A 15,621-nucleotide genomic window follows, 5' to 3' on the forward strand; every position below is an offset into this window, starting at 1 on the left:
AAGTCCTTTCCCCCCTCTGACAGAATTACAGTGTCATCGGCAAACTTCAAAGTAGTTATTTCTTCACCATGAACATTAATTCCTACTTCATAATTTATTTATTTATTTATTTAATTTTTTTTTTCTCATGCTTGCTCAATGTACAGATTCAAGGGGATAAACTACAACCCTGTGTCACTCCCTTCTCGACCACGTTTCCCTTTCATGCCCACTGACTCATAACAGCTAACTAGTTACTGCAAAAGTTGTAAATATCCTTATGCTCTGTACATCACCCTATTATCTTCAGATATCCAACAACAGAATTCCTGTCGCCATTGTCAAAAGCTTTTGCTAAGTCTACAAATGCTATAAACATTAAGTTTGCCTTTCCTTAAGCGATCCTCTAGGAAAAGTCATACGGCCAGTACTGCCTCATGTGTTCCTACATTCCTCTGGAATCCAAACTGACCTTCCCAGAGGTCAAGTTCTACCAGTTTTTCCATTCTTACATAAAGAATTTGTGTTAATATCTACAATCATGACTTGTTCAACTGTAGTTCGGTAATATTCACATCCATATCTGTCAGCACCTTCTTTCTTTGGAAGTAGAATCACTAAATTCTTCATGAAGTTTGAGGGTTTTCGCCTGTCTCATACCTCTTGCACACCAGATGGGATAGTTTTGTCTTGACTGGCTATACCAAGGATATCAGTAGCTCTGACAGAATGTCATCTACTCCAGGAGCCTTGTTTCAACTTAGGCCTTTCAATGCTTTGTCTAATTATTCTCTCAGTGTCATATCTCCCATACCATCCTCATCTAAGTCTTCTTCCCTTTCTATAATGTTGCCTTCAAGTTCATCTCCTTTGTACAGTCCCTCTATATACTCCTTCCACCTTTCCCTTCTTTGCTTGGTACTGGTTTTCCATTTGAGGTCTTGATATTCAGATAGCTACTTCTCTTCTCTCCAAAGCCCTCCTCAATTTTACTGCAGTTGGCATCCATCTTTCCCTTTTCGAAATATGCTTCAAAATCCTTACGTTTGTCCTCTAGCCATTTCTGCATATCCATTGTGCATTACTTTTCACAAAGCCCATGTATAATTATGGATGAAAATCATCTGCTTAACAGCCACACTTGAACCAAAAGTACTGCAGCTGCTTAACACTATTACTACACTTCCAGCCTATTCAAGTAATGTTGAACAACATGAGTATGTCTTTACTTTGCTCTTTTTAGTCATGTGATTTGAGTGGAGCAAAAACTACACACACTATAATCAACAACGGAAAATCCAAGATGGAATGTAACAATATTACGCTACTCACCATATAACGGAGATACTGAGTCGCAGATAGGCACAACAAAAAGACTGTCACAAATAAAGCTTTCGGCCAGTAAGGCCTCCATCAAAAATAGACCCCCCCCCCCCCCCCCCCCCCCACACACACACACACAAAAGGGCGCGCGTGCACACACACAAATGCAACTCACACACGACTGCAGTCTCAGGCACAACTTTAGCCACACTGCAAGCAGCAGCACCAGTTCATGATGGGAGTGGCGACTGGGTCTGGGGTAAGGAAGAGGTTGGGGTGGGGAGGATTAGGAGTGGCAGACAGTAAAATGCTGCAGATTAGACGGAAGACAGAGGAGAGGTGGGGAGGGGAGGTAGCAGAAAAGGAGAGAAGTAAAAAGATGCTGTGATGGTGGAATGAGGGCTGTTTAGTGCGGAAATGGGAACAGAGAGGGGCTGGATGTGTGAGGACAGTGACTAATGAACGTTGAGGCCAGGAGGGCTACAGGAACGTAAGAGGTATTGCAGGGAAGCTTCCCACCTGCGCAATTCAGAAAAGCTGGTGTTGATGGAAAGGATCCGTATGGCACAGCTGTGAAGCAGTAATTGAAATTAAGGATGTCATGTTTGGCAGCATGCTCAGGAACAGGGTGGTCCACTTGTTTCTTGGCCACAGTTTGTCAGTGGCTATTCATGTGGACAGACAGCTTGTTGGTTGTCATGCCCACATAGAATGCAGCACAGACGTTGCAGCTTAGCTTGTAGCTCACATGACTGGTATCACAGGTAGCCCTGTCTTTGATAGGATAGGTGATGTTTGTGACTAGTGGTGGTGGGAGGATGTACGGGACAGGTCTTGCATCTCTGTCTATTACAGGGATAGGAACCATGAGGTAAGGTGTTGGAAGCAGGGTTTGTGTAGGGATGGATGAGTTTGTTGGGTAGGTGTGTGTGTGTGTGTGTGTGTGTGTGTGTGTGTGTGTGTGTGTGTGTGTGTGTGTGTGTGTGTGTTAGTGTTACACCACAATGGTTTTTTTTTCAAATTTTCATAACCAAATGTTGTGCGAGAAATGGGCAAATGAGGTACCAAATTGACCAGCTTGAGGTATGGTTTTACAAAAATTTCTGGAATTGCTTTCAAGTAAAGAGGGTAATTAATGGAAACTTAATTCGTGATTTGATGGAAAACTGAAATATTTCAGAGTAGCTGCAGCTAGCTGTATAACTGAAGTGTGTAGAACTTCATCTCTTCAAGGTATAGCTGTACTGTTCATAAAAAATGAAGTATTGAATTCATGAGATGTTGACAACAGAGGACGCTAGTAAGGGAAATTGGGTGTCAAAAAGAACATTGCTGTCTGAATAAAACTTGAAAATAATTAAAAATGCGAAAAAAGAAAAGAAAAAAGTGCCCCATACTGAGTTCCATCTGCTAGGAAGTTCTGAGTCCAGTCACAAATAGTATGTACACTCATATTTTGTTCACTAAGCAACTGATCAGAATTGTGTTGATGCTTTCTGAAAGTCAAGAAAAACCGTATCACTGGGGCTGCTGTTCTCGAAGGTGCTCTGGATCTCATGGCTAGAAAGAGCAAGCTGAATTTCATAAGCTCACTCTTTGCAGAACCCACATAGATTTCTATAAAGGACATTTATTTTCCTTTCTTAAAAATGGGATTGACTTGAGGTTTTTACCAATTGCATGGTACCCTTCATTGCTCCAGCACCTTATGATAAAATCCTATGAGAAGAGGAGCAAGTTATTTCACATAATCTTACAGCTATCTCATCATGTCCAGGCAGCTTCCATTGCTGGGCAATTTTAGTTGATTTCCTTTTATGCTGTCACTTATCTCAATATCTGCCATTTTGATATTCATACAGTGATAGAAAGGATGAACTGCATTATGAACTTTGACAGTGAAACAATTTCAGAAGATTGTATTCTCTCTGTCTTATTATTTTAAACAGCATTTCACCATCAACATAGATTCCATAAAAAACAATGTGTTATGCTATCATTGAGTCATGTGAACCAACTCATTCACCTTCTGATGATTCATGTCAGTGGTCACAGTTTGAGTTTTTACTGTTTTACAGTTTGAGGTTTACTGCACTGTTTGTCTTTAATGGTGGTTTCCCCATTTTTAATCTTCTTCAAACACCTGTAAATATTACTCTTGTCAGTGTTCTCTCCTTACACAACCTGTGTCATTTGGTGGATGTCTGTTTGCTTGTACCCTTCCTTTGCTGAGGACTCAAAAAACCACTTCAGTTTCAATCAATTATTTATGTGAAAAAAGTAACACCTACATACAACAAGAGTTACTCCAACTGTATGCGTAATTTGAACAAATTCAATCAGTTGACAAAAATGTATGGTCACTTTTACATTACTTTCAATGCTGATTTAAAGTTTTACATTTGCATATTGTGTCAATCTCTGCACCCCATTGATTCTAAGCACTATTTCTTGTATATCAGTGGCTTCTGGAGTTACAAAAATTTCATTTATAACATGAAATGTGTTTTTTCTTTTCTTATGGCACAGGGTTTACTGCTGTTCATCTGAATGTGTGTGTCTCTTAATTCTTATATTACATGTATTATCATGTTTATATTTTGTAGTTTCTTCTGGTGTAGATGTGATTGTTGGGTATTTGTATAATATGTAAAGTTCTGTTTATGCTGAAAATTTTGTAAATTTTATATGTTTTCTTTGTGTGATAGGATACAGACAGGAAAATCAGCAGGATCCCACATTTATGTCTATACCTGTATCACTGACAGACAACACTGTAACACTGACATTGCGTGGATTCACTTCAAAATTCAAAGGAAGCACAATTGTTCCGGCTATACCATTCAATAAATTTGGATTATTCAACAGATTTGATGGAAGTAATGAGCCCATTGAGCATGAAGACATTAACCCTATTATTACAGCAGACGAGGCCATGGAACTTCCTCCCATCATTGCTATGCCAACTGATGACTTGGTAAGAACATACTTCGAGCTGAAAGTTAACAAGGAAAATTTCTGGTTAGTCCATTAGTATAATGCATAGAGCATATTATCTAACTCATAATAAAACAACTCTGCTAACAAGTTCAGTTGCAGAAGTGTGCATGGTTCAAAATCTGCTTTGTCTTGGCATACTGTGAATCTTACAGACATATGCAGTTCAGAATGTGTCACTAATTCCATACCAACACACACTTATAACTCAGACAGTGATCTGCAAGCTATAAAAATTTCCACTTTCGCTGCCTATGGACAAATAAGGCATTGAGTAAAAATATCTGAAGCAGCCAGACTAATCGAAACTCATTTTATTTGACGATCCTGGCATGGAAGCTATGGATTATCAAGTAGGCCTGATAGATTTTCTTAACAATTAGTTTAGCATCCAGGCGTATCATATATTATCATTTAAAATGGCATTACTGTGAGATTTCTGCATTTAAAAATGTAGACGTGAAGTCATTCTTTAATGTCATTGTTTTTTCTGCTAACAGCTGCAGGTGACTTCTGGGCAATTCTTTCCATCATCTAATTAAAGAAGTGCTGCCTGAAAAATAATTCATAATGAATTATGCAATCCATATGGCTTAAAATTTGTGGTTATATTTTGTAATGCTGTTTTTCCATCTGAATTTCTTCACAAATACACCATGGCGGGTTACATGAACACGACAAGTATTAATACTAATAACATGGTATTATATGCCTCACTATGATATCGATCTGAAATCTTAGCTATACACTTGTGATGAAATTGGGGTAATTATTAGCAACTTTGAAACTTTCTGATGGGTTAAAACTGTGTGCTGGACAGGGACTCAAACTGAGCCCAGTCCGAGACAGTTCTTGCTACCAGGAAGTTTCAGATCAGTGCACACTCTGTTGCAGAGTTAAAGTTCATTATTGAAACTATTAGCAACTTCATTTTACATTAAGAGAAAATTTTATACAATACAGAAACTTCCTGTTATGTTTTCAGTTAGAAATAGTGCAGATGAAGGTTTTAGCAGCATGTCAGTGCAGTTAAATCTGTTTGGGATTCTATCAGTGTCAGTCTGCAGAAGATGGGAGCAGAGAGGTTTTTTTTTCCCACAACATATTTGACATTTTGTGGTTTGAATTGCAAAAAACTTTCATATTTCAGCTGTTATTCTGAGCCTTTCATTTTTCAGGTGGAACTTAATGTGGAGAGAAAACCTTTACATTCAGAAAGTTCAAAAATTGACGAGAACAAAATTTACAAGGAATATTTCAACAGGGCTCAGAGAGGAAGTCTGAACAATCACAGAGGATCAAATGTTTCGTTAGACAGCTCAAGAGCTGAGATACTTGAGAAAATTGGGGAACAACAGTTTGAAGACATCCTTTTCAAACCAAAACATGGAAAGAACAAATCAAGAAAAGTGGCCAAAAATAAACACCTATCAGGTCACTTTCTGTTCTTTTAATTTATGTCGATTTCATGTAATGTTTCTCTCTCTCTCTCTCTCTCTCTCTCTCTCTCTCTCTCTCTCTCTCTCTCTCTCTCTCTCACACACACACACACACACACACACACACACACACACACACACACACCTACCTACCTACCTACCTACCTACCTGCCAGACTTCATTACTATGTACACAGATGTTTGCAAAAATTGAAAAGTGCAAGAATTACCAAGAATGATACATGTGAAAAACTTTTGCACTTTCTCTGCCACAAGCTGGCAGACATGTCCAGATGAAATATGGCATGTGAAAATGCATGAAGGAGAGGTTGCACTCTGGGTGCTGCAACCTCTCTGACGGAATGTGTGTGTTTCAGATTACCACCAATATATGAAATCAAGGCTCCATGTTGTATCCAGTAGCACCACAAATCATCATAGTTGTTACTTGTCTCCTGTGCTGATTCAAGGCATGGGACCATGTAGTGATAACCTTGATAGTATGTAACATATATAGGCAACTGTCGATTTATAACAGGTTGAAGAGGGACCTACACAAAAATGCTACAGTTTGCTGCTTATGTTGTCAGTGACAGTGTTCATATATTCATTGCAGTCTAAAATGTTTTGGTTTCTGTGGATTGGAAACCAACAAAAGCCCATACAGTAAAACAGATGGAGTGTGGGAACTGTCTACAGAGACACACACATTAGTAGTACTCTGTCATTGTCATCACTGCATTTAATTATAATACATGTAATGATAACTAAAAATACAACCTTCCCTGGCAGTACACCATCTTCCACTGAACAATTTCTTTTTCAAATACAGTTCATTTGTTGTTACAGAAATGTCTTGTTTGCATTTATGAACACCAAATGGCTTTCTTGTTAGTGGGAAAGTTTTTCTGCATAGTTTTTCTCCATTGTTTTCTTAGCTATCTGATTGTAGTATAATTTCTAACTTAGTTTTCTAATTAATGAAATCATTCTGTAATCTTAAATTTAAGTATTCATTAAAACTGATAATTTTCAGTGCTTTTATTTTTTATACAATTACACAAAATTATAGGGTGCATAATTTATAATCAACACTTTCATTTTAGGACTGGAATCTGGATCTGACTCTATGAGCACAAGTACTAACAGCATCCGTTCAGTTAATTCTGACAGTGAAGAGGCTGGTAGCAGTGAACAAGTTAGTGGCAGTACTGACTGCGCCAGTACACCAACCAGGTGTATTGACCCTAGTTCCTCGGAAGATACTCTTGTGAGACTCAGTGATTGTGTTGTAAGTGAAAAGACAGAAGTTGTGAATGTAAATGGTTTGATCTCTGACAGTAGCAGGAAACTTGGGGAAATCACTTTAAGCCATAATTCAGAAGAGAAAGACTGCATAATACCCCACATTAAGCCTGATTTGAGAAGTCCTGGTTCAATAGAACGAGATGTTGCAGATAAAGAAAAGCGTCTTGCAAAGTTTCTTAACTTAGATACTTTATACAAAGATGTTTCAGCTGATCCAGAAGGTCCTGTAGCAAATGGTGAGCTTCCTGAATGTGTGACAAATGAAAACTCAAACAAGGATTTAGAAAGTCCTAAGCCACAAGAAGATGCCTGCCATGATGTGATTGCAGATTATAAGTGCCCTACAGATTATACTAGTAATTCCACTAAAGACTGTGAATATTCAAATTCAGTAGAAGTTTCTGATGAGAAACTTTCATCTTACAATAGTGTACTGAGTTATGGACCACCTTCAGGCAGCAGTGCACCCCCTAGTGTCCACACTTCACTGGATACTTATTCACCTGGCCAACAAAGTGATACTGTAGTAAATGAAATATCACCAATTGAACGTGGGGACAAGTGGGTTCAGTTCAAAACTCCCTGCCCCATCACCTCACTGTCCGTCTGTTCTCATTATGTTTGTTGTATTGATTCAAGAGATTTTGTATTCTTCAGCAATTTTAGCCGTTTGGGATTGAAGTGGCAGAAGCTTGATAATAAAGCTAGACAGGTTGTCATGTCACAGAATGGAGACTTGGTGTGGAAACTGTACAAAAATACAGCCTATGCTCTCAAACAGCCATCTTATAAAGGTCCCTTTGGTACTCAGTGGTTAGAAGCTGCTAAAGATGTGCAGTGTATAGCTGTGAGTGAGTCAGCAGCATGGACCGTCTCTCTTGATGGCAGAGTGTACATCCATAAATATGTAACAAGAGAAAGGCCTTTCAGTACACCAGAGCAGGTTCCTTGTGTGTACATGGCAACTCGTATATGTTGCTTCAGAGAGAGAGTATGGATTCTTACCACAACAGGAGAAGTTCTCTGGAGATCTCATATTTGTGAGAAAACCCCTGAGGGAAGAAAATGGAATAAAGTTGAAGTACATAATGTTGTAGACATAGCTCTTGGGTGCCATGAGACTGGTTGGCTCATAGACTCAAAAAATACAATACTATTTTCAGATGACTTCACTGAACCAAAACCTTCATGGTGGCAGGTTAGTGGTAGCTGTCTTGATAATGAAATTTTTCAATGTCACATGATCATAACTTACACTGATGGGTGTGTCTTCTGGTTAATAGGTTTTAGTGAGTGACTATGTTTTCCAAGAGACGACACCACTGGAACAGTTCCGAAACAAATTGACTGATAATTATCTTTGCAATCTTCGGCCTCAGTGTACTGTAATTGTGGCATGTGGTGAAGACACATTATGGATATCGGAAAAAATGGCTACTTATGTGTATATGAACAAGACAGAATTCACAGGTATATTGCTCCTCTTTCTGTTTACATGTTTAAACTGAAACTGCTTTGAAATTTGGCACTGCAAATTACAGATTCTTTGAAAATTGTCGTTGTCTCAACTAGAACAAAAGCATGAATGGGCAGTGGAAACACTTTGTCTTTCAATTTGTATGATTTCATTCGTGTCCTAGATAAAATTGTCCCCTTAACATTTATGTAGCTTAGCTATAGTTCTTTGATGAGTGACATTTTTAAATCATCTACTGAGCGTCATTTTTTTTTTTTTTTTTTTTTTTTTTTTTTTTTTTTTTTTTTTTTTTTTTTTTTTTTTTTTGTATACAAATTGGCTATCAAGTTCTTCCACAAGAATAAATCACAAATGGTTGTGTGACCCATGCAATATCGTAGGGTTGAAAGATTGTCTTTTGGAGGAGGATGTGTTTTACTATGGTCATTCATGGTCTAATCATGTGGATTATTGCATCACTCTCTGAAAAACCTGATTTTGTGATAAGTTCCTTCTTTATTTGCTCAGGATCAAAGGAGTCATTTAACACTTCATTGTAATACACAGATGTGACTGGCATTCTCCTCTTTAAAGTAAAAATAATACTTGCTGTTGATCTTTACCTGTGATACTGGAGCTGTGGCGAAGCCAGTGGAACAACTTTTGTGACCTATTTGTTGAGTTTCGCCTACAGTACTCATTGTACACTGTAACATTCAGGTAGAATTGTGCTTCATCACTGATCATTGATTTTACACTGTGACCTTGGCTAAAAATGGCAACCCCATCACTCTTCTTTTTTCAGTGTGATGCACATCTAAAAAGATGCATTTCTTTTGCCTTCTCTGTATTACACAGAAGTGCCAAAGAAACTGGTATAGACAGAGATACGTGAACAGGCAGAATATGACACTACAGTTGGCAGTGCCTATATAAGACAACAAGTCTTTGGCACAGTTGTTAGTTTGGTTACTGCTGTTATAAGGCAAGTTATCAAGATTTATGTGAGATTGAACATGGTGTTACAGTCGGCACACGAACGAAGGGACACAGCCTCTCCAAGGTAGCAATGAAGTGGGGACAATGTGACACCCCACACATCCAGAAGTGCTACAGAGTGACTCCAGGATCACACTTCTGAGTTCCAAAACTTCTGCTGGCCAACAAGTCCCCAGACACAAACATTATTGAGTATATCTGGGATGCCTTGCATGTGCTGTTCAGAAGAGATATGTTACATTCAGAAGAGATCTCCACCCCCTCGTACTCTTACGGATTTATGGACAGCCCTGCAGGATTCATGGTGTCAATTCTCTTCAACACTACTTCAGACATTAGTCAAGTCCATACCACATTATGTTGCAGCACTTCTGCATGCTTGCGGGGCCCCTACACGATATTAGGTAGGTGTACCAGTTTCCTTGGCTCTTCAGTGTATAATGCAATATATATTCTTTTTAACTGTTATTACTTTATAATTCTTCCATTATTTTTACACACTAACAATCTGCTCATCAGTGCACTGGTTACATGTCGCAATTTTGTAGTTTAATGATAATTTATGAACTGTAATATTAAGAGAAAATGAGAATGGTTAAAATCCAGCAAATGGTCTCTGAATCATACCAAAAGATGAAGTAAGACATATTGGAGTATAATCACTAAGAATTTACTGAGAATCAACCCTGACACATCAACATCGATTTATGTAAATTTGATGAAATTGTCAGAAAAAGATAAGATTTTCAGCATAAGTTATCTACCAGTTTGCGAAAAAATGAAGATAATATAAGAGATAAGAAGACATCTCACTGAACAGCCGAAGTGTTGAGTTGTTGACAGGCATACATGAAAGAGAAAACTTGTTACGCCCCCCCCCCCCCCCACACACACACACACACACACACACACACACACACACATCCTTTCATTGTGCTGACTCTGTGTATTTGTATTTTAGATCAATAAAGAATTTATTCTGAAAGCTAACAAGTTTTCTTCTTCATTTAACAATGGAAAATCCAGGATGGAATGTAACAATATCATGAGAAGGAAAGTTGCTACTCACCATATAGCTGAGATGCTGAGGTGCAGATAGGCACAACCATATATATATAATCAACAAAGGAGCTGTAACTTACCAAACGAAAGCGTTGGTACGTTGATAGAGACAATAAAAACAATAAAAAACACACACACAAATTTCAAGTTTTCGCAACCCAAGTTTGCTTCGTCAGGAAAGAGGGAAGGAAAGGGAAAGATGAAAGGATGTGGGTTTTAAGGAAGAGGGTAAGGAGTCATTACAATCCCGGGAGCGGAAAGACTTACCTTGGGGGGGGGGGGGGGGGGGGACAGGTATACACTCGCACATATCCATCTGCACATAACAGACACAAGCAGACATATGTAAAGGCAAAGAGTTTGGGTAGAGATGTCAGTCGAGGCAGAAGTACAGAGGCAAAGATGTTATTGAATGACAGGTGAGGTATGAGCAGCGGCAACTTGAAATTAGCGGAGGTTGAGGCCTTGTGGGTAACGAGAAGAGAGGATATATTGAAGGACAAGTTCCCATCTCCGGTTGTGATAGGTTGTTGTCAGTGGGAAGTATCCAGATAACCCGGACTGTGTAACACTGTGCCAAGATGTGCTGGCCGTGTACCAAGGCATGTTTAGCCACAGGGTGATCCTCATTACCAACAAACACTGTCTGCCTATGTCCGTTCATGCGAATGGACAGTTTGTTGCTGGTCATTCCCACATAGAAAGCTTCACAGTGTAGGCAGGTCAGTCGGTAAATCACGTGGGTGCTGTCACACGTAGCTCTGCCTTTGATCACGTACGCCTTCCGGGTTACAGGACTGGAGTAGGTGGTAGTGGGAGGGTGCATGGGACAGGTTTTACAACGGGGGCGGTTACAAGGGTAGGAGCCAGAGGGAAGGTGGTTTGGGGGTTTCATAGGGATGAACCTCTGTACTTCCGCCTCGACTGACATCTCTACCCAAACTCTTTGCCTTTACATATGTCTGCTTGTGTCTGTTATGTACGGATGGATATGTGCATGTGTGCAAGTGTATACCTGTCCCTTTTCCCCCCCAAGGTAAGTCTTTCCGCTCCCGGGATTGGAATGACTCCTTATCCTCTCCCTTAAAACCCACATCCTTTCGTCTTTCCCTCTCCTTCCCTCTTTCCTGATGAAGCAACAGTGGGTTGCGAAAGCTTGAAATTTGTGTGTGTGTTTTTCTTTGTTATTGTTTCTATCAACGTACCAACACTTTCGTTTGGTAAGTTACAGAATCTTTGTTTTTGGATATATTTTCCCCACGTGGAATGTTTCCCTCTATTATATTCATATCATTAATTTGAACCCAACAACTACGTTTGTTATTGTCACTGTTGCATTTCGAAATCTTTTCTGTCATCTTACTTTCTCTTTTTGTTTGTGCAAGTAGTTTCACTTTGTATTCACATTCTCCTTTTTACTGTAATCTACCATACAATTTTATCCTGCATATATATATAAATTCAATAATATGTAACTTACTTCCAAACCATAACCAAAAAACATATTTTCCACTTTCAACACTACCGCTGCTATAAAATCCACTGTTCCCAGTTCACAAACAGTTCCTTTCACCTATTAATCAACCATTTTGGCTAGTTCTAACAACATTCGCTATATTTCCATTTCCGTTTTTCCCACATCACCGATCATTTTTCAGCCGCTTCCCACAGGTTTTAACGTGATTATTTCTTTGTCAGACAATTGTTAGCCTCATTTTCACAATCTGCCACCACAAAACTAATACATTTACAAGCAGTTTTTTCGATATTTTCCCGGATTTCTCCACCCTTTAACGTGTTTTGGAGGCAACACAACAGCCTAACCTTTGTGCACATCGTTGTTTACCAACCTAAGTTCATCACAGGATCAACATAGCTCAGCTTTAACCAACACTTTTTCGAGTTTTTTCACACCAGATCTCCAGTTGCTTTCTAGTTCACCTTTATCTCTCCCCATATATTTTTATATTTATTTTCATTTGAGCCTCATGTTACACTTTCCACATTCTAACACCATGTCACCCTCACAACATCCCCACAACGACTCAATTAAGTTTTATTTACATTCCCTCCGCAAACATGTCGTCGCCCTAGCCAGATTACACTCCCATATTTTATTTACTCAGGCTTGTCTGACATTTGGCATTACCCCCAAAGGCCTCACATTTAAAGTTCCCATCTCTGGCTGTAACCTGTCTTTCCATCAGTCCCTATACCAGTTCCAAACTGAACAATCCATAGCCTTCACCTGCCTAATCCTTCACCTACACATCAACTTAGCCAATGAACACACCCGTCAACTCCTATCCGTATTAAAGTCCTCAGTCTTTCCTCTCCCACATCCACACTGGCTGTTCAGATCATCCTCCTACAGGCCAACTGCAAATTAGAACAGCATGCCACCCTCCACCTCAAAAAACTATCCAATCTCCTGGTTTCCCACCTCCGGAAAGGCAACTCACTCACCCTCCACAACCTTTCCAGCAAACCTCAACCTCTTCTCATTGCACACAAACCCAGTCTCTCCCATCTACTCAATCTCCCACTTCCAGCTCCACTCCCCCCAAAACCTCAAAATTGTAATCAAAACAATCTGGAACCACAACACCCCAATTCGGTAGTTAACCTTTCCTCCAACTCTCTCTCCCAATCCGAAACCTCTGTCCTATCCAAAGGCCTCACCTTCAGCCCTACTCCCAGATTCAACCAAACAGCCCTCATCAAAGATTTACTGTCCTACACTCACACTCTCTGCTGGAAATATCACTTTGCCATGAAGAAAAATAACCCTGGTCCTACTCCTAATGATCCAACTCCCCAAGACACTATCCAAATTGAACCCTGCCTGGAACAGTTCTGTCCTCCATCACAGCGCGGACCCACCTCCTCTTCCTCAAAACCACCCTCTCCAAACCTTCCAGCAATTTCTCACTTCCAGCCTTGCATCTCAGTCCTTCTTGAAAAACCTTAATCCTATTCCCATCACTACAGCTGAAGGCCGGCTATCCGTGATCTGAAGGCTGACCGATCCATCGTCATTCTTCCGGTGGACAAGGGTTCCACGACCGTGGTACTTGATCGTCGGGAGTATGTGGCTGAGGGACTGCATCAGCTTTCAGACAACACTACTTACAAAGTTTGCCAAGGTAATCCCATTCCTGACGCGGAGCTTCAAGGAATCTTCATAACCTTAGGCCCCCTACAAAACCTTTCACCTGACTCCATTAACCTCCTGACCCCACAGACACTCCGCACCCCTACCTTCTACCTACTTCCTAAAATTCACAAACCCAATCATCCCGGCTGCCCTACTGTAGTTGGTTACCAAGCCGCCACAGAACGTATCTCCGCCTACGTAGATCAACACCTTCAACCCATTACATGCAGTCTCCCATCCTTCATCAAAGACACCAACCACTTTCTTGAATGCTTGAATCCTTACCCAATCTATTACCCCCAGAAACCATCCTTGTAACCATTGATGCCACTTCCTTATACACAAATATCCCGCACGTCCAGGGCCCCCGCACGTCCAGGGCCTCGCTGCGATGGGGCACTTCCTTTCACGCCGATCAGCTGCCACCCTACCTAAAACCTCTTTCCTCATTACCTTAGCTAGCTTCATCCTAACTCACAACTTCTTCACTTTCGAAGGCCAGACATACCAACAATTAAAGGGAACAGCCATGGGTACCAGGATGGCCCCCTCGTACGCCAACCTATTTATGGGTCGCTTAGAGGAAGCCTTCTTGGTTACCCAGGCCTGCCAACCCAAAGTTTGGTACAGACATATTGATGCTATCTTCATGATCTGGACTCACAGTGAAGAAGAACTCCAGAATTTCCTCTCCAACCTCAAATCCTTTGGTTCCATCAGATTCACCTGGCCCTACTCCAAATCCCATGCCACTTTCCTCGACGTTGACCTCCATCTGTCCAATGGCCAGCATCACACATCCGTTCACATCAAACCCACCAACAAGCAACAGTACCTCCATTATGACAGCTGCCACCCATTCCATATCAAACGGTCCCTTCCCTACAGCCTAAGTCTTTGTGACAAACGAATCTGCTCCAGTCCTGAATCCCTGAACCTTTACACCAACCACCTGAAAACAGCTTTCGCATCCCGCAACTACCCTCCTGACCTGGTACAGAAGCAAATAACCAGAGCCACTTCCTCATCCCCCCAAACCCAGAACCTCCCACAGAAGAATCCTAAAAGTGCCCCACTTGTGACAGGATACTTTCCGGGACTGAATCAGACTCTGAATGTGGCTCTCCAACAGGGATACGACTTCCTCAAATCCTGCACTGAAATGAGATCCATCCTTCACGAAATCCTCCCCACTCCACCGAAGGTGTCTTTCCGCCGTCCACCTAACCTTCGTAACCTATTGGTTCATCCCTATGAAATCCCCAAACCACCTTCCCTACCCTCCGGCTCCTACCCTTGTAACTGCCCCCGGTGTAAAACCTGCCCCATGCACTCTCCCACCACCACCTACTCCAGTCCTGTAACCCGGAAGGTGTACATGATCAAAGGCAGAGCCACGTGTGACAGCACCCACTTGATTTACCAGCTGACCTGCCTACACTGTGAAGCTTTCTATGTGGGAATGACCAGCAACAAACTGTCCATTCGCATGAATGGACGCAGGCAGACAGTGTTTGTTGGTAATGAGGATCACCCTGTGGCTAAACATGCCTTGGTACACGGCCAGCACATCTTGGCACAGTGTTACACTGTCCGGGTTATCCGGATACTTGCCACTAACACCAACCTGTCAGAACTCCGGAGATGGGAACTTGCCCTTCCGTATATCCTCTCTTCTCGTTATCCGCCAGGCGTCAACCTCCGCTAATTTCAAGTTGCCACCGCTCATACCTCACCTGTCTTTCAACAACATCTTTGCCTCTGTACTTCCGCCTTGACTGACATCTCTGCCCAAACTCTTTGCCTTTACAAATGTCTGCTTGTGTCTGTGTATGTGCGGTTGGATATGTGTGTGGAGTGTATACCTGTCCTTTTTTCCCCCTAAGGTAAGTCTTTCCGCT

At 40.9% G+C, this 15,621-nt stretch overlaps 1 protein-coding gene across 3 annotated transcripts in view; it reads left to right on the plus strand.

Annotated features, from left to right (window-relative positions):
• The window catches only part of LOC126457531 (uncharacterized), a 221,914-nt gene that overhangs the window by 107,254 nt on the left and 99,039 nt on the right, over nucleotides 1–15,621 (plus strand). For all 3 annotated transcript variants that reach the window (XM_050093884.1, XM_050093885.1, XM_050093883.1), the window contains exons 8-11: nucleotides 4,011–4,279; nucleotides 5,478–5,733; nucleotides 6,845–8,244; nucleotides 8,330–8,516. In XM_050093884.1, the coding sequence (XP_049949841.1) occupies nucleotides 4,011–4,279; nucleotides 5,478–5,733; nucleotides 6,845–8,244; nucleotides 8,330–8,516 (2,112 nt within the window). The remainder of the gene's footprint in view (nucleotides 1–4,010; nucleotides 4,280–5,477; nucleotides 5,734–6,844; nucleotides 8,245–8,329; nucleotides 8,517–15,621) is intronic.

This window comes from Schistocerca serialis, chromosome 2 (assembly GCF_023864345.2).
Source record: "Schistocerca serialis cubense isolate TAMUIC-IGC-003099 chromosome 2, iqSchSeri2.2, whole genome shotgun sequence".
Classification (NCBI taxonomy): Eukaryota; Metazoa; Arthropoda; class Insecta; order Orthoptera; family Acrididae; genus Schistocerca; species Schistocerca serialis.